General features: G+C 41.6%; 1 protein-coding gene across 1 annotated transcript in view; it reads left to right on the top strand.

The window, feature by feature from the left end:
* The window catches only part of LOC126282317 (zinc finger protein interacting with ribonucleoprotein K-like), a 147448-nt gene that overhangs the window by 5100 nt on the left and 116630 nt on the right, over window positions 1–25718 (top strand). Inside the window, exons 2-4 of the mRNA XM_049981974.1 lie at window positions 10248–10482; window positions 10577–10815; window positions 11260–11356. Coding sequence (XP_049837931.1) covers window positions 10248–10482; window positions 10577–10815; window positions 11260–11356 — 571 coding nt within the window. The remainder of the gene's footprint in view (window positions 1–10247; window positions 10483–10576; window positions 10816–11259; window positions 11357–25718) is intronic.

Below are 25718 nucleotides of genomic sequence, written 5' to 3' on the forward strand. Positions count from 1 at the left end.
CTTTTTCAGCCAGCTTTCACTGTCAGAAGCTTCGTCATCTGTATCGTTCACAATTGTCTCACTTTGGTTGAATATTTCCACGTTCTTTTCTTCTTCACTTCCACTACCACTATCAGTAAAATCATCTGAATTACTCAGAACGTCAGAACAATTTTCCACAAACAATTCAGCAATAATTTCGCTTTCCGTCAACTGTTTTCGTGCCATACCGCACAAGACATCAACTACAGTTCTGACTGTCTCGCGGTACTGATTGTAGGCGGTAAGACAAAGACAAGAATAAATCCATGCGGTTGTTCACTCAACTGAACCCTCCAATTCATATACCATCTTCTGTTAAACTGGAATAGTTACTGGCATGAGCGACAGGTCACAGGAACCACGCGCAGAACGAAAAACGTAAATTTATCTGATCCCTGCACAACAGTTGGACGTGGAGCACGTAAATCACTGTGAGTCGTACGCAACAACAGGTAAACTTATTTTTATCTTTATATATTTGAATTTTTCTATAGATCTTCTGTTTACAGTCTGGAGAAAACTGAATTTATGTAGCACTTATACTTCCGATCGCACGCGCGAGGGAATTAAATACTCATATCATACACCATATCGCCTAAAGAGTTGAAGATACTGGTACGAGATGTTGACGAATGATAACACACAAAAAGAGTATTTTACTATGTGGTTAACATAGGGAAATTTCTTATCTACGGAGACATAGCAGATGCCATGGTTTTACTTTTATTTTAGGAATCCAGTACTTCAACTTTTTAAGAGTCTTCCACAACTGTTGAAAAATGAATTTGCTCATGTAGAAATGAAAGTAACATTTCTTTTCTTGTATTACAGCAAACCGACAAGGTGAGGTTTTTCGTAAGACATTGACAACTCTGGCCACCTATTAGTTGTTTAATAAGACATTCTTTCCAGATTCTATCGCAAAGACGATTGCAAGGTGAGTTAGTGCAATTTATACTGTGTTACGGCAAAAAAGCAAAATTAAACCTGTAGATGAAGGAAATGTAGACGTCCCTGCTAACTGATGAATCACCGACTCTGTTGCTGTTTTGGTGGGATCCAGTACTCCCCATGGTATTTTTGATAGTGAATGACTGGAACATTATCAATTGCTTTTGTCCCTCTTTTCTACCTGAGAAATATGAAAATAATTGTGGGTAAATAGCGCACCGTATTTTTCTTCCTATCCTCATTGAGAGTGGAGTGGTGAACGTCTCCACCATAATTATCTTTTAGTGTATTAGAGATAGATTACTCATAGATATAATCTATTCTAATCTTCATAAGTAGTCTTAAACGGTTCATAATGTATTGAAACAATGTAATCTTTAAGTGCCCTCGACTGATGGTTAAACGAGATTTGATTTCTACATAAGTGAAGAAACAACACGTTTATTTTGATATCTAGGATGCACTTCTTGATAAGGTGTGGACCTAATTTGTATTCAGTTCCTTCATTAATCACCCACTGTTTCAGAACTATTTGTTCAACGTGCATAAAGAAAATCATTTGCTATGTTTCGGTAAAACCTATTCCATAGTAAAAATACACTGGGTTACAATACGACTCTGAAGTTAGAACAAAAGGAACGATTCATTTTGGCCTGACGTGTTACTTTTCTCTTTCGGAAAAACGTCATCGGTGGCGATTTGGGCTAAAGAAGTTCAGTTATGCAGATTAAAATAATTCGCCAGTTTTGTTGTCATAGCAGGGAAATCTTGTAATAGTTTAATAGTGAATAACTGGTACTGAAACATACAGTAGGATTTTCTTTCTATATCTCAACTGCAGTTAACATATGTAGAAGTACACCAAATACCGAACTAACTATCCGTTCCAAGCGCTTTACGGAGTAAAGAAGTGAATGTTCTTGCTACAAATTCTTTTTACTTCATCAGTAATATTGACTTTGACGGATAGTTACAAGGATACTGTAGTTGTTACTCTATGAGCCGCTTGAGACTACTCATTCAGGTTAAAGACATTATCAGTATGTGTGATCTATCTTTATCACATTAGAATATAATGATAGAGAAGTTCACCACTCTGTATGGGGATTTTTTTTTTTTTGGTCATCGGTCTACTGACTGGTTTGATGCGGCCCGCCACGAATTCCTTTCCTGTGCTAACTTCTTCATCTCAGAGTAGCACTTGCAACCTACGTCCTCAATTATTTGCTTGACATATTCCAATCTCTGTCTTCCTCTACAAGTTTTTGCCCTCTACAGCTCCCTCTAGTCCCATGGAAGTCATTCCCTCATATCTTAGCAGATGTCCTATCCTCCTGTCCCTTCTCCTTATCAGTGTTTTCCAGATATTCCTTTCCTCTCCGATTCTGCGTAGAACCTCCTCATTCCTTACCTTATCAGTCCACCTAATTTTCAACATTCGTCTATAGCACCACATCTCAAATGCTTCGATTCTCTTCTGTTCCGATTTTCCCACAGTCCATGTTTCACTACCATACAATGCTGTACTCCAGACGTACATCCTCAGAAATTCCTTTCTCAAATTAAGGCCGGTATTTGATATTAGTAGACTTCTCTTGGCCAGAAATGCCTCTTTTGCCATAGCGAGTCTGCTTTTGATGTCCTCCTTGCTCCGTCCGTCATTGGTTATTTTACTGCCTAGGTAGCAGAATTCCTTAACTTCACTGACTTCGTGACCATCAATCCTGATGTTAAGTTTCTCGCTGTTCTCATTTCTACTACTTCTCATTACCTTCGTCTTTCTACGATTTACTCTCAAACCATACTGTGTACTCATTGGACTGTTCATTCCGTTCAGCAGATCATTTAATTCTTCTTCACTTTCACTCAGGATAGCAATGTCATTAGCAAATCGTATCATTGATATCCTTCCACCTTGTATTTTAATTCCACTCCTGAACATTTCTTTTATTTCCATCATTGCTTCCTCGATGTACAGATTGAAAAGTAGGGCCGAAAGGCTACAGCCTTGTCTTACACCCTGTAAGTAGGCTGTTTAGGTTTTTTATTGGTAACGCCGCCGCTTTGTATGAAAATCACTGGCTGTGCCGTGTGCAGTCTGTGGCTGGTTGGCATTGTTGTAATACTCGCCATTGTAGTGTTGGGCAGCGGCAGGTGGATGCTAACAGCGCGTAGCGTTGCGCAGGTGGAGGTGAGCCGCCAGCAGTGGTGGACGTGGGGAGAGAGATGGCGGAGTTTTGAAATTTGTAAGAATTGGTGTCATGAACTGATATATATATATTATGACTATTGAGGTAAATACATTGTTTGTTCTCTATTAAAATCTTTCATTTGCTAACTATGCCTATCAGTAGTTAGTGCCTTCAGTAGTTTGAATCTTTTATTTAGCTGACAGTAGAGGCGCTCGCTGTATTGCAGTAGCTTGAGTAACGAAAATTTTTGTGAGGTAAGTGATTTGCGAAACGTAAAGGTTAATGTTAGTCAGGGCCATTCTTTCGTAGGTATTTTTGGAAGTCAGATTGCGTTGCGCTAAAAACTATTGTGTGTCAGTTTAATCACATTCGTGTATAATTTTTCTAAGGGGACGTTTCATAACCCTTCTTAATACGAGCACTTCGTTCTTGGTCGTCCACTCTTATTATTCCCTCTTGGTTGTTGTACATATTGTATATGACCCGTCTCTCCCTATAGCTCATCCCTACTTTTTTTCAGAATCTCGAACAGCTTGCACCATTTTATATTGTCGAACGCTTTTTCCAGGTCGACAAATCCTATGAACGTGTGTTGATTTTTCTTTAGCCTTGCTTCCATTATTAGCTGTAAAGTCCGAATTGCGTCTCTCGTGCCTTTACTTTTCCTAAAGCCAAACTGATCGTCACCTAGCGCATTATCAATTTTCTTTTCCATTCTTCTGTATATTATTCTTGTGAGCAGCATCCATGCATGAGCTGTTAAGCTGATTGTGCGATAATTCTCGCACTTGTCAGCTCTTGCCGTCTTCGGAATTGTGTGGATGATGCTTTTCCGAAAGTCAGATGGTATGTCGCCAGACTCATATATTGTAGACACCAACGTGAGTAGTCGTTTTGTTGCCACTTCCCCTAATGATTTTAGAAATTCTGATGGAATGTTATCTATCCCTCCTGCCTTATTTGACCGTAAGTCCTCCAAAGCTCTTTTAAATTCCGATTCTAATACTGGATCCCCAATCTCTTCTAAATCGACTCCTGTTTCTTCTTCTATCACATGACCCTCATAGAGGCTTTCAGTATATTCTTTCCACCTATCTGCTCTCTCCTCTGCATTTAACAGTGGAGTTCCAGTTGCACTCTTAATGTTACCACCGTTGCTTTTAATGTCACCAAAGGTTGTTTTGACCTTCCTGTATGCTGAGTCTGTCCTTCCGACAATCATATCTTTTTCGATGTCACATTTTTCCTGCAGCCATTTCGTCTTAGCTTCCCTGCACTTCCTATTTATTTCATTCCTCAGCGACTTGTATTTCTGTATACCTGATTTTCCCGGAACATGTTTGTACTTCCTCCTTTCATCAATCAACTGAAGTATTTCTTCTGTTAACCATGGTTTCTTCGCAGCTACCTTCTTGGTATCTATGTTTTCCTTCCCAACTTCTGTGATGGCCCTTTTTAGAGATGTTCATTCCTCTTCAACTGTGCTGCCTACTGCGCTATTCCTTATTGCTGTATCTATAGCGTTAGAGAACTTCAAACGTATCTCGTCATTTCTTAGAACTTCCGTATCCCACTTCTTTGCATAATGATACTTTCTGACTAATGTCTTGAACTTCAGCCTACTCTTCATCACTACTATATTGTGATCTGAGACTACATCTGCTCCTGGGTACGCCTTACAATCCAGTATCTGATTTCGGAATCTCTGTCTGACCATGATGTAATCTAATTGAAATCTTCCCGTATCTCCCGGCCTTTTCCAAGTATACCTCCTCCTCTTGTGGTTCTTGAACAGGGTATTCGCTATTACTAGCTGAAACTTGTTACATAACTCAATTAGTCTTTCTCCTCTTTCATTCCTTGTCCCACGCCCATATTCTCCTGTAATGTTTTCTTCTACTCCTTCCCCTACAACTGCATTCCAGTCGCCCATGACTATTAGATTTTCGTCCCCCTTTACATACTGCATTACCCTTTCAATCTCCTCATACACTTTCGCTATCTGTTCATCTTCAGCTTGCGACGTCAGCATGTATACCTGAACTATCGTTGTCAGTGTTGGTCTGCTGTCGAATCTGATTAGAATAACCCAGTCACTGAACTGTTCACAGTAACAGACCCTCTGCCCTACGTTCCTATTCATAACGAATCCTACACCTGTTATACCATTTTCTGCTGCTGTTGATATTACCCGATACTCATCTGACCAGAAATCCTTGTCTTCCTTCCACTTCACTTCACTGACCCCTACTATATCTAGATTGAGCCTTTGCATTTCCGTTTTCAGATTTTCTAGTTTCCCTACCACATTTAAGCTTCTGACATTCTATGCCCTGACTCGTAGAACGTTATCCTTTCGTTGATTATTCAATCTTTTTCTCATGGTAACCTCCCCCTTGGCAGTCCCCTCCCGGAGATGCGAATTAAGGACTATTCCGGACTCTTTTGCCAATGGAGATCTCATCATGACACTTCTCCAACTACAGGCCACATGTACTGTGGATACACGTTACGTGTCTTTAATGCAGTGGTTTCCGTTGCCTTCTGCATCCTCATGTCATTGATCATTGCTGATTCTTCCGCCTTTAGGGGCAATTTCCCACCCCTAGGACAAGAGAGTGCCCTGAACCTCTATCCGCTCCTCCGCCCTCTTTGACAAGGCCGTTGGCAGAATGAGGCTGACTTCTTATGCCGGAAGTCTTCGGCCGCCAATGGTGATTATTTATCAAAATTTAGGCAGTGTCGGGATCGAACCCAGGACCGAAGACGTTTTGATTATGCATCAAAGACGCTACCCCGAGACCACGGGTACGAACGGTGATACGAATAGTAATACGGTACACTATCCGCCACAAATTATTTTCATATTTCTCAGACGAAAAACAGGGACAAAACCAATCGGTAATTTTCCATTCCAATCATCTACTATTTAAAAATACCGTGGGGTACAGGATCCCGCCAAAACAGCAACATAGATGTCGATTTAGTTTTTTCTGAAATGTTAACCATTTCTCATTTACAGAATCTTCATCAGTTATGAGGAATGGCCTCTCTTTTCGACAGGTTTATTTTTCTTTTTTGTCAAAACACAGTATAAATTGCACAAACAAGATTTGTAATAGGTATTGCGACAAAATCTGGAAACAGAGTGTCTTATTTAACAAGCAATAGGCGGCCATCGTTGTCAATACCTTATGAAAAAACACACTCTATACTGTGTCGCTTTGTTATAATAGAGGAAAAAACTGGTAGAAGCCGACCTCAGGGAAGATCAGTCTGGATTCCGTAGAAACGTTGGAAGACGTGAGGCTATACTGAGCCTATGACTTATCTTAGAAAATAGATCAAGGAAAGGCAAACCTACGTTTCTAGCATTTATAGACTTAGAGAAAATGTGTACTGAAAACAGATGGCGGTTATAAGAGTCGAGGGGCATGAAAGGGAAGCAGTGGTTGGGAAGGGAATGAAACAGCGTTGTAGCTGAACCCCGATGTTGTTCAATCTGTATATTGAGTAAGCAGTAAAGGAAACAAAAGAAAAAATCGAAGTAGGTATTAAAATTCATTGAGAAGAAACAAAAACTTTGACGTTCGCCGACAACATTGTAATTCTCTCAGAGACAGCAAAGGACTTGGAAGAGCAGCTGAACGTAATGGACAGTGTCTTGAAAGGAGGATATAAGATGAACATCAACAAACGCAAAACTAGGATAATAGAATGTAGTCGAATTAAGTCGGGTAATGCTGAGGGAATTAGATTAGGAAATGAGACACTTAAAGTAGTAAAGGAGTTTTGCTATTTGGGGAGCTAAATAACTGATGATGGTCGAAGTAGAGAGGATATAAAATGTAGACTGGCAATGGCAAGGAAAGCGTTTCTGAAGAAGAGTAATTTGTTAACATCGAGTATAGATTTAAGTGTAAGGAAGTCGTTTCCGAAAGTATTTGTATGGAATGTAGCCATGTATGGATGTGAAACACGGACGGTAAATAGATTTGACAAGAAGAGAATAGAGGCTTTTGAAATGTGGTGCTACAGAAGAATGCTGAAGATTAGTTGGGTATATCACATAACTAATCAGGAGGTATTGAAAAAAATTGAGGAGAAGAGAAATTTGTGGCACAAGTTGACTAGAAGGAGTGATCTGTTGGTAGGATATGTTCTGAGGCATCAAGTGACCTCCAATGTAATACCGGAGGGCAGCGTGGAGGGTACAAATCGTAGAGGGAAACGAAAAGATGAATACACTAAGCAAATTCAGAAGGATGAAGATTGCCGTAGGTACTGGGAGATGAAGAAGCTTGCACAGGATAGAGTAGCCTGGAGAGCTGCACCAAACCAGTCGCTGGGCTGAAGACTGCAACAACATCTATAGGTCAGTAAAAATTAAATTTTGCCTCTAAAACACAAATAACGAATTAGAAACATGAGTTTTACCTTAAATACTATCCCACAAACCCAGATAATGTGCTATAAAAACAAATCCTGTATTACATCCCTGTTTCTACTGTCACCAGGAGATGGCTGCACTGAAAAATCTTCCGTAGTTCGAAAGTACGAGTTAATTTCGACATATACTCGTATTCACGAAATTAGTGCCTAAACTTCTAAAGTATGCACTCTCATTGTTAGATTTCAGTGCCTAATGATAGTTGACATTTGAAAATGCAGTCCTAATATTTCGATATCGTAAAACTAACCTGACCAGGCGTATAACTGCAGAGAAAATTGTACAAACCTTCAAAATACATATGCTGTCTACAATGTTCAAATTGCTTTTTGAGGTTAGTGGATTAAAAAAGACGCTGTTAGAATCAAATTAATTAATGTGACATCATATGTGTCTCCAATGTAAAGAAAGTGTAAGTTAATTTCCAAATAAGCAAATAATTGTCAAATCTGCACCTGAAATATTCTAAACGGTGTCTATGTCTAATAACAGTTAACATATTAGAATTTAGATGTAGTGATTCCATGTCGTAAAACTAACCTGACCAGGCTCATAACTGCATAAAAAAAACAGCACTAAGCAGGCAAATTCACAGACTGACAGTATCTAATTAGGCCAAATCTTGATATAAATGACAATACACCAGAAAGTACATATTCTAGTATTTAAATTATTCTCAAGGACCATTTTAGGAGGGGTGGAGATACTGAAAGGCGTTATTCACTAGAAAAAATTTGAATGTTGATGTTCATTTTCAGTTACTGGTATTATATCAAATGACTTGAATCTAATGAAGGATGTGTAATAAAGAGTAGTTTGTAGTCATAAGGCTGTCTAAACGCTTCATAGACTATATTTGTTTGATATCATCGCTCACAATATATTAAAAATATGTGTTAGAAAAGAGAAAAGCGCGATGTTCATGGAACAGCACTATCTAAATATGTAAAATGTGTATACAATCTGTGCAGCTGCATTTCTGGAAACCATGGCTTATCATAATAAAACCATATAATCAACTTCACCACCATAAACACACATTCAACACAATTGTCGTACTCGGGACAGAAGGAAGGAATAAGATGTTTTTATTACCATATAGACTGCAGAAGACTATCTACTGCTTGTAAACAGTGAGAGATGTGACATTTCGAAGGACAATGTCGGAGTCGATATCTTGGAGAAATAGATCTACTGTCGTATATTGTGAGATGCCACACGCTTTGCAACCACAAATTAAATAACGTCGCTTCCATATCTCCTATTTAATTCATTAAATTAGATGTGTATCGTAAAGTACATTAAATCACATATGAACATTCAATTTTGTATGCCCTTTAGGCACAAACGGCCATCAAATACACCTAACCCAAGACATTTTATGATCACAATAAATTGCTATAAATTTAAAACAAATGCCACAACACTTTGACGTTGTTCTTTGTGACGTTCAGATATGCAGTTACTGATGTGGAAATCATGTTCTGAGAAAATTATAGATCACAACAGTAAATGACCTTAAAGATTCTACCAACCCATGATGGTGCCTCAGCTGAAATATACGCTTATTATCCAGCCCTCAACCATATCATTTACGTTCGGACCCTCAATAATCAAGTCATAAGCAAAATGACACTAAATGTTACGAAGTATCGTACCTCAAAATTGCAGTGTTTGCAGGGACAAAGATATCGACGTCATAATACGAGTATACAGAAAACAATGACGAGTAATGTGATTATAGCAGCCACATCGGCAAAGCATTATCAACAAATGTCGAAGTGATGACACTACATTCGTCAAGGTAGCTGAAAAGAAAGATACAACTCGTTGTGGATACACATGAGTGATCTTCTGCGGAGGACAAGCATACAATAAATTCTGATGATGTGGCCTCCAGCAAGGCAATGCCATGTACTTTGGCAAAGGAAAACGTAAGAAGTTTCCTGTAATCACCTGTCTGGTAACTCTGTAAAACCTGTAAGGTTATTACCAATAAATTTTGCCACTTCTGGGCTTGTTATTTGACGTATATAATTTATTATACAAGTTTTGCTACGGAACTGGAGTTCACTCACATTTAAAAGTCAACCCAACTGTGTAGGTGTAGCTATACCTGTGTGAAGTCGACTTCAAGCGAACGTTATCCTTCATATACTATAACTTTATACAACTCCCGAATCAGGTGGCTCTATTAATGTAGAGTTCTATTGTAGTTTGGTGAGGTAGAACAGCATATGAATCCCCACGCACTTTACCAGTTCTATAAGAAGATCAACATTACTCCTCCAGGCTGTAGGGGCAAGTTATAGGCACAAAGGGGACTCCTGGTGTGGTTGAAGGGGTGCGTGGATTGGAACGATTGATTTGTGACTCAATCAGTTCAGCTACCATTTGATCGTAAGCCTCTTGGAGGTCGATGGTTCAATCAGTGCTACAAATTTGTTGCGACTTAATAAGGCATGTGCTGAGTAGGATATTACTACTCTGTGCGAGTTTCTTCAGTGTGGTGTCAACTATATGGTACTTTGTCACACAAATCGTGGAATTTACCACTAAAGTATCCAGTAACGTTATTTTCGTCGCCGTTTCATTTAAAGTAATATACTATGATACCATTAATTTATACACAGCAGAAATAGCAATGTGTTGAATGCAATGGAACATTCACCAGTAGTTAGAGGTACAAATTATGTGGAGGCCACAGTGCCCAATTCAAATGTTGTTGCTGATGGAGGTATACAGGAAGTTATGTGCCCCAGCAGTGTGAATGTATTAAATAGTGAGCAGGAGGTAAATCCTGTATCAGATGTTGTTTTGGGTAACGATGTTGATATGCAGCACAAGGCTGCAGAATGTGTTCTTAATGTATGTGGAGGTACTCAGTCCCGTAATGATAGAGAACTACCTTCCTGTAACCGATGAACGAGCAGTAGCTGCAGGTGAAGTTTTTATTGTGCAGAAGGAAGCTACAGGTGTTGATATTGTGATTGAAACTGTGAGGGATTCTGTTGATTCAAGTAAGTTTATGTCTGTTGATAACAGTGTGAGTGAAGAAGCTCGGCATACGCATTTTTTTAAGGAAGCATGGGAGAATAAAGCAGAGAGTGATTTTGATTCTGATGATTGGATAGCCAGGGCAAAATGGTTTCAGAAGTGTGCACCTGATGATTGGGAGACTAGCAAGCATGATTATGTCAGGTAAATCAGGGATTTATGTAGGGAAAGTGAGAAATTGAAATATGCTTACAAGGAAATAGTTAATTGAAATAATGTTGTTAAACCATTGGATAAAGAATGTGTATTTATAATAAGAAAAGATGGTATAGTCGATAATAATGCTGTGAATAATGATACAATAAATTAGGATGTTGATGGAATCCAAAATTTCACAGTGTATAATGATGTACAACAGATAGCCATGCATGAGCAGCTAAATAATGAATGAGTCGGGAAGGATGAGTGTGATTATGATGCTGATGACTAGTTTGATTTGCAAAGTTGCACTTGCAGTTGATACAAGAGACCTGGGAGGAAGAAAAATATAGATTTCCTAAAAAGCTAGGTGTGCTGAGTGTAGGAAACTGCAATTAAAGAGTCGTTTGATTAAATATATTCAGGCGATAAGGATATTGAATCTTTTAGTGAAGAGCAGGTGTGCACCAAGGCTAAAGATTACATACAAGATACAGAAGAGGACTTATTGACCAAAACTGAATTGAAGCATGATTTTATTGAAGAGGTACAGCTGATAATAACTGTTGGTGTGGCAGGCTCTGTGAAATTGTTTTGTTGGATACTAGAAGATCTGTCTCAGGGTTGGCAGAGATCTTTTATGATCATATTAAGGACAGGGACGAGGTGTAATTTCCAGTCACAGTGGTGAAAATTAAAAATGCTATAGTAATTTTCAGTAAACTACATCTACATCTACATGACTACTCTGCAATTCACATTTAAGTGCTTGGCAGAGGGTTCATCGAACCACAATCATACTATCTCTCTACTATTACACTCCCGAACAGCGAGCGGGAAAAACGAACACCTAAACCTTTCTGTTCGAGCTCTGATTTCTCTTATTTTATTTTGATGATCATTCCTACCTATGTAGGTTGGGCTCAACAGAATATTTTCGGATTCGGAAGAGAAAGTTGGTGACTGAAATTTCGTAAAAAGATCTCGCCGCGACGAAAAACGTCTATGCTGTAATGACTTCCATCCCAACTCGTGTATCATATCTGCCACACTCTCTCCCCTATAACGCGATAATACAAAACGAGCTGCCCTTTTTTGCACCCTTTCGATGTGCTCCGTCAATCCCACCTGGTAAGGATCCCACACCGCGCAGCAATATTCTAACAGAGGACGAACGAGTGTAGTGTAAGCTGTCTCTTTAGTGGACTTGTTGCATCTGCTAAGTGTCCTGCCAATGAAACGCAACCTTGGGCTCGCCTTCCCGACAATATTATCTATGTGGTCCTTCCAACTGAAGTTGTTCGTAATTTTAACACCCAGGTACTTAGTTGAATTGACAGCCTTGAGAATTGTACTATTTATCGAGTAATCGAATTCCAACGGGTTTCTTTTGGAACTCATGTGGATCACCTCACACTTTTCGTTATTTAGCGTCAACTGCCACCTGACACACCATACAGCAATCTTTTCTAAATCGCTTTGCAGCTGATACTGGTCTTCGGATGACCTTACTAGACGGTAAATTACAGCATCATCTGCGAACAGTCTAAGAGAACTGCTCAGATTGTCACCCAGGTCATTTATATAGATCAGGAACAGTAGAGGTCCCAGGACGCTTCCCTGGGGAACACCTGATATCACTTCAGTTTTACTCGATGATTTGCCGTCTATTACTACGAACTGCGACCTTCCTGACAGGAAATCACGAATCCAGTCGCACAACTGAGACGATACCCCATAGCTCCGCAACTTGATTAGAAGTCGCTTGTGAGGAACGGTGTCAAAAGCTTTCCGGAAATCTAGAAATACGGAATCAACTTGAGATCCCCTGTCGATAGCGGCCATTACTTCGTGCGAATAAAGAGCTAGCTGCGTTGCACAAGAGCGATGTTTTCTGAAGCCATGCTGATTACGTGTCAATAGATCGTTCCCTTCGAGGTGATTCATAATGTTTGAATACAGTATATGCTCCAAAACCCTACTGCAAACCGACGTCAATGATATAGGTCTGTAGTTAAATGGATTCCTCCTACTACCCTTCTTGAACACTGGTGCGACCTGCGCAATTTTCCAATCTGTAGGTACAGATCTATCGGTGAGCGAGCGGTTGTATATGAGTGCTAAGTAGGGAGCTATAGTATCAGCGTAATCTGAAAGGAACCTAATCGGTATACAATCTGGACCTGAAGACTTGCCCGTGTCAAGCGATTTGAGTTGCTTCGCAACCCCTAAGGTATCTACTTCTAAGAAACTCATGCTAGCAGATGTTCGTGTTTCAAATTCTGAAATATTCCATTCGTCTTCCCTGGTGAAGGAATTTCGGAAAACTGCGTTCAATAACTCCGCTTTAGCGGCACAGTCGTCGATAACAGTACCATCGGCACTGCGCAGCGAAGGTATTGACTGGGTCTTGCCGCTTGTGTACTTTACATACGACCAGAATTTCTTCGGATTTTCTACCAAATTTCGAGACAATGTTTCGTTGTGGAACCTATTAAAGGCATCTCGCATCGAAGTACGTGCCAAATTTCGCGCGTCTGTAAATTTTAGCCCATCTTCGGGATTTCGCGTTCTTCTGAACTTCGCATGCTTTTTCCGTTGCCTCTGCAACAGCGTTCGGACCTTTTTTGTGTACCACGTGGGATCCGTTCCATCTCTTACCAATTTATGAGGTATGAATCACTCAATTGCTGTTGCTACTATAACTTTGAGCCACATCTCGTCTACATGCGCATAGTCAGTTCGGAAGGAATGGAAATTGTCTTTTAGGAAGGCTTCTAGTGGCACTTTATCCGCTTTTTTAAATAAAATTATTTTGCGTTTGTTTCTGATGGGTTTGGAAGAAATGGTATTGAGCCTAGCTACAATGACCTTGTGATCACTAATCCCTGTATCAGTCATGATGCTCTCTATCAGCTCTGGATTTTTTGTGGCCAAGAGGTCAAGTGTGTTTTCGCAACCATTTACAATTCGCGTGGGTTCGTGGACTAACTGCTCGAAATAATTTTCGGAGAATGCATTTAGGACAATCTCGGAAGACGTTTTCTGCCTACCACCGGTTTCGAACAAGTATTTTTGCCAACATACCGAGGGTAGGTTGAAGTCCCCACCAACTATAACCGTATGAGTGGGGTATTTATTTGTTACGAGACACAAACTTTCTCTGAACTGTTCCGCAACTTTATCATCGGAGTCTGGGGGTCGGTAGAAGGACCCAATTATTAACTTAATTCGGCTGTTAAGTATAACCTCCACCCACACCAATTCGCACGGAGTATCTACTTCGACTTCACTACAAGATAAACCACTACTGACAGACACAAACACTCCACCACCAATTCTGCCTAATCTATCTTTCCTGAACACCGTCTGAGACTTCGTAAAAATTTCTGCAGAACATATTTCAGGCTTTAGCCAGCTTTCTGTACCCATAACGATATCAGCTTCTGTGCTTTCTATTAGCGCTTGAAGCTCAGGGACTTTTCCAGCGCAACTACAACAATTGACAACTATAATTCCGACTGTTCCTTGATCCAAGCACGTCCTGTAATTGCCAAGCACCCTTTGACATTGCAGCCCACCCCGCACTTTCCCGAGGCCTTCTAACCTAAAAAACCGCCCAGTCCACGCCACACAGCCGCCGCTACCCGTGTAGCCGCCAGCTGAGTGTAGTGAACTCCTGACCTATTCAGCGGAACCCGAAACCCCACCACCCTATGGCGCAAGTCAAGGAATCTGCAGCCAATACGGTCGCAAAACCGTCTGAGCCTCTGATTCAGACCCTCCACCCGGCTCTGCACCAAAGGTCCGCAGTCGGTTCTGTTAACGATGCTGCAGATGGTGAGCTCTGCCTTCATCTCGTAAGCAAGACCGGCAGTCTTCACCAAATCAGATAGCCGCTGGAATCCAGAGAGGAGGTAGTTTAAGTATGAATTTGATGTTATAGATTCATTTCCTGAGTAAATATGAGTCATATGTAGATTGTAAGGACCTTATGGTGGAACTGAATACTGTTGAGGGAAGAAAAAAGGTTAAATTCAAAAATGCACTCAATGATACAGAACTGGTGGCTAGTTTGCATGTAGCACAATGCTTGATGACTGAGGGTTAAGAACGAGATAAGGTGAGAAGTAAGTGGTACAAAGTGGATTTCTGAAGATGAGAAGGCAAAATTATATCAGTTATTGAGTAAAAACAAAGATGTGTTTTCTGAAAAATCAGGGAAGGAGACTGATTTTGAGTATTCACTCAAAGTGAATGCAAATGAGCACATTAAGGTCAGGTAATACCCTATAGCACTTGCAGAGATCCTCTAATTTATCATGTGTATGCTAGCTAAGTTTTTTTTGGCAAGGGACTCCATGCTGTATACTACACTCCTGGAAATTGAAAAAAGAACACCGTGAATTCATTGTTTGGATGTACCGTGCACTATTCAGTGTCCCATCGACGATCACCAGAGGAGTACGGCCAGTGTAGGAGATCGCTCCCCACACCATGATGCCGGGTGTTGGCCCTGTGTGCCTCGGTCGTATGCAGTCCTGATTGTGGCGCTCACCTGCACGGCGCCAAACACGCATACGACCATCATTGGCACCAAGGCAGAAGCGACTCTCATCGCTGAAGACGACACGTCTCCATTCGTCCCTCCATTCACGCCTGTCGCGACACCACTGGAGGCGGGGTGCACGATGTTGGGGCGTGAGCGGAAGACGGCCTAACGGTGTGCGGGACCGTAGCCCAGCTTCATGGAGACGGTTGCGAGTGGTCCTCGCCGATACCCCAGGAGCAACAGTGTCCCTAATTTGCTGGGAAGTGGCGGTGCGGTCCCCTACAGCACTGTGTAGGATCCTATGGTCTTGGCGTGCATCCGTGCGTCGCTGCGGTCCGGTCCCAGGTCGACGGGCACGTGCACCTTCCGCCGACCACTGGCGACAACATCGATGTACTGTGGAGACCTCACGCCCCACGTGTTGAGCAATTCGGCGGTACGTCCACCCGGCCTCCTGCACGCCCACTATACGCCCTCGCCCAAAGTCCGTCAACTGCACATACGGTTCACGTCCACGCTGTCTTGGCATGCTACCAGTGTTAAAGACTGCGATGGAGCTCCGTATGCCACGGCAAACTGGCTGACACTGACGGCGGCGGTGCACAAATGCTGCGCAGCTAGCGCCATTCGACGGCCAACACCGCAGATCCTGGTGTGTCCGCTGTGGCGTGCGTGTGATCATTGCTTGTACAGCCCTCTCGCAGTGTCCGGAGCAAGTATGGTGGATCTGACACACCGGTGTCAATGTGTTCTTTTTTCCATTTCGAGGAGTGTATTTACACATGTGTTTAGTTTTAAGAATTTTCTGGATGGCCTTGTGGTTTTCATATTTATCTTGGCAAAAGTATAGTGGTACCTGAAGTTGTGGAGCAGCCAGTTGACACAGCTAATTCTCTCATAATGATTAGTGATATGGGCTACAACTCTTGTAGTCACTGTACAGCACTTACATGTACGTGATAGGATGTGAATGTGAGAGAGGAACATTAAGTGACTTTTCCTTATTGTTTATAATGACACGAATACTGATCAAATTTTTCTGAGTGGTGATTGTGATTTGGTCACACACCAAATTTTTTTAATGTGTGGGGATGGAGATAGTTGAGCATTACATTGACTGATGAGAATATGGAGTTGAATGGTATACATATAACATATTTTTGTAGTCATTGAAGAAATATTTAGATTTGATGGGATATATAATTTGTTGTTATTTTGTTTATATGTTTAGGGTTACTTGGTTTCAAGGGAATATAGGGTGATTTGTGGTTTATATCGTGCCATGGGGTATTTTATTCATTTTATAGTGCTGTAATTTTCATTGGTCATTGAGTAGCAGTTATATTATTGTTTGGGTAAAGCTAGAGACAGGGTTGTTGCTGGAACCTAGTGTGGAACCCCCCATATAATATGTTTTTGAGTACTATTCTGGTCACATATTTTCTAGTTACGGTTTGCTTAGAGAAACCTTGTCTCATTGTTGTACAGTTGCAACGATTTGGGCCGTTTCTGTTCCTGAATGGAACAAATTATTGCAATTAAAGAAAAGTCTGTAGCCACCATATATTTCTTGGTAACTACCATCTGTATGTTTGTGTCAGGTTTCGCTCTGAAATTTCGCTTTAACTGTGCCAAGTCCGAGTAGCAGAAGGGGTGAGTTTACATCCGACAAGTTCTTGGTACCCAGACACCTTTGCTGATACGAAATTGATTGGGTGAATTTTGTTTGTTCCTATTAAAATCGAGTTAGCTGACTGGCAGGAGAACTTGAGAAATGGAGCCTGAGATCTGAGCTGCAACACTGATGCAGGTCAGAGGCACACGACAGAAGACGAAAAAAGGTGTAGTGCTTGCTGTATGTGCAGTATAATTGCTACTAAGAAATATAGTGCAACGAAATAAAAAGACTGATAAAAATGAACAATATTTAGAGCACTTTAAGAAAACTTGCGGGTGCACCTTCGGTTCGTTTATGTTTTGTTACTTACAACCTTTAGACAATCATATCATCATCACGGAAATGCTCATGCATAAACGTATTTAGAGAAGGTTTACTTAAGTTATGGTAGGTATAAGCTGCCAAATAAGAAAATATAGGGACTTGTCCATTGCGCTTTTTCTGCTATCATATGTAGTTTGCTTCTGTGTACTATTTCGTTTCTGAGGGTGCAGACTGGGTTTGGTGCTACTTGCGCTACCATGCACTACGTTTATTGAGTAGCAAGTAGTGATAATTGTGAGGGTACAAGCTGTGGCGGGAGATTAGAGTCAAGTTTTCCGCCACAGAGCACGTGGTTGACGGTTGTTGCGGGGCCATCGAGAGGGACTGGCGATTAAGCGGCCTTGGGAAAACCCGAGCGGAAGCTTGGCAGGGGAGCATATGGCCGTGTTTGCGCCCCTGGAGGAATTTATGTGCCAGAGAAAAACTGATAAAAACAGAACTAAGAGTGACACGGAGGTGCGAGTTGGCACTCATGGAAAGAAAAATATGTAAAGCTAAATTATCTAGACTCGCCACAAAAATGTATAATAGTTTAAAAGTTATAGTTTTCTTAAAAATTGTAAATTTATGAAAGTTCAGAAGCTAATATCTCGGCAATGCTTTGGCCGATTAATATGAACAAAGTATTTACTGATGTGGCTAGTAGACCTGCATCGAGTAGTCATAGCCGATTTAGCAGAATATGTACCATTTTTGATTGAGCAGTCTGAATATGGGACTCGACTGAAAGAAACTGAGTGTTTGGTAATAAATAAATTTAAAGGGACGAAACTTGCAGCAGAATTCTAAAGCATAAAGAGGTACGTGAGTAATTAAGTATGTATTTTTATTTCTTTATATATGTTTAGTATCAACAATCTGGGAAAAGCAAAATCACGCCACAAGAACATTATTTGTGAAGAAACGGTGGAAGATTCAAATAATCGGACTTTGTAATTTTTTTTAGTCAAACATTGTTTTGAGTTAGGCAGTCGTTTCGAGGGCGCATAGGGTGACCATCTTTGATGAGAGTGGAGTTTGAGCGAGGATAAGAGCCGGACGTGCACCGCATCTGGGGGTAGTATTGGGTTGGTACCCACGATCGGGGAAAAGTATGTACGTAGCGACGTTCAAATACGATCAAGTTGAGCGGAATAAAACGGTTAAGGACAGCACGCAACAATCTATCTAGTGAACTGTGAACAGACTGTCGAGTGCCATAATCGCGACACAGGAATTTTATAGTGAAGTGTTGCAGCATCAGCTATTAACAGCCGCCTTTATGTAAAAGCCCCTCAGACTGCATTTTAAGTATTTAGTTGATATATTGAAGACTTCAGTGGAAAAATAGAAATAAACTACTTGTTCAAATTATAAACAACGGGAGATACTAAATATTTCTTTTTAAATTTCACTGTAATACCAACCTGCATTGTTTTTTTTTCTCTGTAAAGAATCCGTGTTGGTATTTTGCAGCCGTGGTTTGTTAATCTGATAGTTCAGTAATTTTCACATCTGTCAACACCTGCTTTCTTTGGGATTGGAATTATTATAGTCTTCTTGAAGTCTGAGGGTATTTCGCTTGTCTCATACATCTTGCTCACTAGATAGTAGTCTTTTGTTAGACCTCGCCCTCCCAAGGCTGTCAGTAGTTCTAATGGAATGTCTACTCCAGGGGCCTTGTTTCGACTCAGGTCTTTCAGTGCTCTGTCAAACTCAAACGCAGTATCGTATCTCCCATTTCATTTTCATCTACATCCTCTTCCATTTCTATAATATTGTCCTCAAGTACATCGCCCTTGTATAGACCCTCTATATGCTCCTTCCACCTTCCTTCTTTCTCTTCTTTGTTTAGAACGGAGTTTCCATCTGAGCTCTTGATATTCATGTAAGTGGTTCTCTTTTTATCCAAAGGTCTCTTTAATTTTCCTGTAGGCAGTATCTACACTCCTGGAAATTGAAATAAGAACATCGTGAATTCAGTGTCCCAGGAAGAGGAAACTTTATTGACACATTCCTGGGGTCAGATACATCACATGATCACACTGACAGAACCACAGGCACATAGACACAGGCAACAGAGCATGCACAATGTCGGCACTAGTACAGTGTATATCCACCTTTCGCAGCAATGCAGGCTGCTATTCTCCCATGGAGACGATCGTAGAGATGCTGGATGTAGTCCTGTGGAACGGCTTGCCATGCCATTTCCACCTGGCGCCTCAGTTGGACCAGCGTTCGTGCTGGACGTGCAGATCGCGTGAGACGACGCTTCATTCAGTCCCAAACATGCTCAATGGGGAACAGATCCGGAGATCTTGCTGGCCAGGGTAGTTGACTTACACCTTCTAGAGCACGTTGGGTGGCACAGGATACATGCGGACGTGCACTGTCCTGTTGGAACAGCAAGTTCCCTTGCCGGTCTAGGAATGGTAGAACGATGGGTTCGATGACGGTTTGGATGTACCGTGCACTATTCAGTGTCCCCTCGACGATCACCAGAGGTGTACGGCCAGTGTAGGAGATCGCTCCCCACACCATGATGCCGGGTGTTGGCCCTGTGTGCCTCGGTCGTATGCAGTCCTGATTGTGGCGCTCACCTGCACGGCGCCAAACACGCATACGACCATCATTGGCACCAAGGCAGAAGCGACTCTCATCGCTGAAGACGACACGTCTCCATTCGTCCCTCCATTCACGCCTGTCGCGACACCACTCGAGGCGGGCTGCGCGATGTTGGGGCGTGAGCGGAAGACGGCCTAACGGTGTGCGGGACCGTAGCCCAGCTTCATGGAGACGGTTGCGAATGGTCCTCGCCGATACCCCAGGAGCAACAGTGTCCCTAACTTGCTGGGAAGTGGCGGTGCGGTCCCCTACGGCACTGCGTAGGATCCTACGGTCTCGGCGTGCATCCGTGCGTAGCTGCGGTCCGGTCCCAGGTCGACGGGCACGTGCACCTTCCGCCGACCACTGGCGACAACATCGATGTACTGTGGAGACCTCACGCCCCACGTGTTGAGCAATTCGGCGGTACGTCCACCTGGCCTCCCGCATGCCCACTATACGCCTTCGCTCAAAGTCCGTCAACTGCACATACGGTTCACGTCCACGCTGTCGCGGCATGCTACCAGTGTTAAAGACTGCGATGGAGCTCCGTATGCCACGGCAAACTGGCTGACACTGACGTCGGCGGTGCACAAATGCTGCGCAGCTAGCGCCATTCGACGGCCAACACCGCGGTTCCTGTTGTGTCCGCTGTGCCGTGCGTGTGATCATTGCTTGTACAGCCCTCTCGCAGTGTCCGGAGCAAGTATGGTGGGTCTGACACACCGGTGTCAATGTGTTCTTTTTTCCATTTCCAGGAGTGTATCTTACCTCTAGTGATATACGCCTCTATATCCTTACATTTGTCCTCCAGCCATCCCTGCTTAGCCATTTTACACTTCCTATCGATCTCATTTTTGAGACGTTTGTATTCCTTTTTGACTACTTTATTTATTGCATTTTTATATTTTCTCCTTTCATCAGTTAAATTCAATATCTCTTCTGTTACCCAAGGATTTCTGCTAGCCCTCCTCTTTTTACCTACTTGATCCTCCGCTACCTTTACTATTTCATCTCTCAAAGCTACCCATTCTTTTTCTACTGCATTTCATTCCACCATTCTTGTCAATCGTTCCCTAATGCTCTCCCTGAAGCTCTCTACAACCTCAGGTCCCATTTCGCCAAATTCCCAATTTTTTGCAGTTTCTTCAGTTTTAATCTACAGTTCATAATCACTAGATTGTGGTTAGAGTGCACATCTGCCCCTCGAAATGTGTTACAGTTTAAAACCTGGTTCCTGAATCTCTGTCTTACATCTATCTGAGACCTACCAGTATCTCCAGGCTTATTCCATGTATACAACCTTCTTTTATGATTCTAGAACCAAGTGTTAGCTATGATTATGTTATGGTCTGTACAAAATTTTACCAGGCGGCTTCCTCTTTCATTTCTTAATCCCTTTCCATATTCACCTACTACGTTTCCCTCTCTTCCTGTTCCTACTATCGAATTCCAGTCACCGATGACAATTAAATTTTCGGCTCCCTTCACTATCTGAATAATTTCTTTTATCTCACCGTACATTCCATCACTCTCTTTGTCACCTGCAGTTGGCATATAAACGTGTACTGTATTATATCTCTTTAAAAAAATAATGTAACTATTTATTTAGAGGAAACACTCTCCTAGTAAATTTGTTTGTCCTTTGATTTATCGTGATTTGTTACTGATTTTTAGTGAAGTTAGTTTTTACGTTTAGCTTTCAAATAAATACAGAAGAGATATAATAAGCAAAATAATGAATTTCGTAGGTTGCCAATTACGTATTGTACCTGTTTTTACCAAGCGCCAGGCTCCCTACAAATTACTGTAAATGCAATAGCGTAGTAGTACTCAGCTCTGAAATTATTACTGTCACAGAAAATAGACAAGTTTTAATAAAATTATTTCACTGTATTCCTTCAATTAATCTCACTGAATATTTTAACATAATTTCTTCCGCTCCGGCTATAAGACATTGTGTTGTGCAAAAATATTTTTAAATGTACCGCGTAATGGCAGTAATTCTTAACAGTCAGAGATCACTGTTACTCGCTCCGCAGCAGATGGAAACATACTAAATAATTTTCAAAAATGGCTCTGAGCACTATGGGACTCAACTGCTGTGGTCATTAGTCCCCTAGAACTTAGAACTACTTAAACCTAACTAACCTAAGGACATCACACACATCCATGCCCGAGGCAGGATTCGAACCTGCGACCGTAGCAGTCGCACGGCTCCGGACTGCGCGCCTAGAACCGCGAGACCACCGCTAAATAATTTTCATTAAATATTTTTTCATAAGATAAATGTGGCGTAGGTTCTTGAAATAACACACGGAGATCACTTTATATTAATATATTCTTACTAGGACACAGTTTACACCATTAAATATTTGCAATTACGTTACGACAGAAACAAGTGCTAGCGCGGCACAATAGCTTGCGTACCTTATTCCAACTAACACCAGAACGAACAGAACAAAACAGACTAGACAGAAGAATGAGCATTGCATTGTATTTTATACTCTTAAAAAGATAATCACATTATAATCTCATACAATAAAAATGTCTTTTCTGCATTTATCGATCTAAATTGTACATTTTTACAGTTAGTGTTATTACCTTTCGCAGATAAATCAATGTTTGTAATTCATTTTGAGTCACATACAGTCATTTTTATTTATGTTTCACCTCTATAATGGTGAATATTGCAAAAGGGACCCTACAACTGCTGTGGTAGGCATGGGCTTCGTGTCTATCTTGGCCACAATAATGCGTTCACTATGCTGTCTGTAGTAGCTTATCCGCATTCCTATTTTCCTATTCATTATTAAACCCTCTCCTGCATTTCCCCTATTTGATTTTGTTTTTATAATCCTGTAGTCACCTGACCAGAAGCCTTGTTCCTCCTGCCACCGAACTTTACTAATTGCCACCATATCTAACTATAACCTATCCATTTATCTTTTTAAATTTTCTAACCTACCTGTCCGATTAAGGGATCTGACATTCCACGCTCCGATCCGTCGAACATCAGTTTTCTTTCTCCTGATAACAACGTCTTCCTGAGTAGTCCCCACCCAGAGATTCGAATAGTGGATTATTTTACCTCCGGAATATTTTATCAAGAGGATGCCATCATCATTTAACCATACAGTAAAGCTGCATGCCCTCGGGAAAAATTACGGCTGTAGTTTCTCCTTGCTTTCAGCCGTTCGCAGTACCAGCACAGCAAGGCCGTTTTGGTGAGTTTTACAAGGCCACATCAATCAATCCTCCAGACTGTTGCCCGTGCACCCACTGAAAAGGCTGCTGCCCCTCTTCAGGAACCACACGGTTGTCTGGCCTCTCAACAGATACCCCTCCATTGTGATGGCACCTTCGGTACGGCTATCTGTATCGCTAAGGCACGCAAGCCTCCCCACCAACGGCAAGGTCCATGGTTCATGGGGAAGATGTTTCAGATATTATATTCTTACTGCGCTTACTATGTTTATGCTTCGTACTAAGAGGTACGTAAACCATTTAAATCTCCAGACGTCAGCTAGCGCTTCTTTCTGTGACAGAATAGTTTCTTTCACTATTATTTACAAATCGGCTAGCACAAGCTGTACTGCGATGACTACCCCTTTCTGTTGATAAATCTCACTGGGAAACGTCGCAAACCACAGCATAATCGGAGGCATCATTTGATAACGCAAAATTCCTCGGTGAAACTGGGATTATACATTAGAGGTGCTTGTAACATATTTTCTTTAATTTTATCAAACACTAATTTCTGGTCCGCACTATAGCGCCAATGGGAATGTTGTTTCAATATATGGGCTATCAAAGGATGCATTACGTGGTCTTCTGACATAAACCAAGGCTAGAAATTACTTTAAACTATTTTGTTCTGAGGGTTAGGACATTTAGCGATAGCGTCTAATCGTAGTGGCTCAAGTAATTGGTTTAGCACCCACAATATGTCTCTGAAGTTTTACTTCCTTCTTACCAAACCAAGATTTTCCCAGCTTTATAGTGAGCTCTTTCTGTTTAAACTTTTAAAAAACTTCTGAAAACTGTTGTGTTCAACCAATGTCTATGGAATAATGACAAAGCCAGCGATATATATTACAATCTTTCGTACTAGTTCACTGCTGAAAGCAAGATTTAGTGCCCTGGTGAAAGTAGGTATTCTGAGCGGGTTCTCGAACAGCCTGAGTCACTGTTGACGTTATTGATGATATCACTGATGAGTCATGGGATTTCCCACATCCTCCCACGTCCCCCCACTGGCACACGCCAAGTTTTCTACGTATAAAATGACGGGAAATCCAAATAAAGGATTGAAATACATTTGGTTGCATTAGTGTGTTTACTATGCAGGCATGGCGGGAAATCCAAGACGATGCATTTTCATGCTTGCTTTAGTATATCGAGAGGTTGCAACAATGGAAAATTGTACTGAAATGCAGGAGGATCTGCAACGAATTGACGCATGGTGCAGTGAATGGCAGTTAAATCTCAATGTAGACAAGTGTAATGTGCTGCGAATACATAGAAAGAAAGATCCTTTATCATTTAGCTACACTATGGTAGGTCAGCAACTGGAAGCAGTTAATTTCGTAAATTATGTGGGATTAGGCATTAGGAGTGATTTAAAATGGAATGACCATATGAAGTTGATCGTCGGTAAAGTAGATGCCAGACTGACATTCATTGGAAGAATCCTAAGGAAATGCAATCCGAAAACAACGGAAGTAGGCTACAGTACACTTGTTCGAGCACTGCTTGAATACTGCTCAGCAGTGTGGAATCCGTACCAGATAGGGTTGATAGAAGAGAGAGAGAAGATCCAACGGAGAGCAGCGCGCTTCGTTGCAGGATCATTTAGTAATCGCGAAAGCGTTACGGAGATGATACATAAACTCCCGTAGAAGACTCTGCAGGAGAGACGCTCAGTAGCTCGGTAAGAGCTTTTGTTGAAGATTCGAGAACATAACTTCACCGAGGAGTCAAGCAGTATATAGCTCTCTCCTATGTATATCTTACGAAGAGACCACGAGCACAAAATCAGAGGTTTTAGAGCCCACACAGAAGCATACCGACAATAAGAGACTGGAATAAAATGGAGGACCGATAGAGGTACTCTAGGTACCCTCCGCCACACACCGTCAGCTGGCTTGCGGGGTATGGATTTAGATGTATATGTAGACTTGGAGTAATGGTCCTCGCTCTGTCCCGCCACAATTAGCCACTTTGAATATGGACACCAGCCTAACTATACATCAGAATCCAAGATGGCTGACTTGGAGCACAGACTGGCCAAGAAATCTGCAACCAACATTCTGCAGTACCTCGCCAAGAACCAAGTAACCCTGGAGTCGCAATACTGTGCACCTAGGACAGCTCTCTACCAATTCAATAACCTGACACAGAATGGAGTATAGAATTTCCAATCCCCAGTGCTAGTATGCTGTGTGATAGCACTGTAGCCAGAGAAGGCATGATTGGACTTAAAATGCCAGGCAATCACGGAGGGTGCAGGAACCACCGAATGACACGGAGTAAAAATGAAAAATCTAGTTACTCCAAGTTGGAAAGTATGGTGGCTGTCAATCTACAAAGCACTTGTCCTTACTTTAAGACTGAATAATCCACCGACGTAGCCTGTAAGATTGTGCAATACTCGTCACTGTCGATCGCAGTTAGGGGGAACGGATGGGAGACTCACGGATGTTGGCTCACGTCACCTCTGCCACGTTCACTATACAGAGCCATCTCTGGCGGAGACGGGTCGCGTGCTTT

Source organism: Schistocerca gregaria, chromosome 7, assembly GCF_023897955.1.
Source record: "Schistocerca gregaria isolate iqSchGreg1 chromosome 7, iqSchGreg1.2, whole genome shotgun sequence".
In the NCBI taxonomy this organism is placed as follows: domain Eukaryota; kingdom Metazoa; phylum Arthropoda; class Insecta; order Orthoptera; family Acrididae; genus Schistocerca; species Schistocerca gregaria.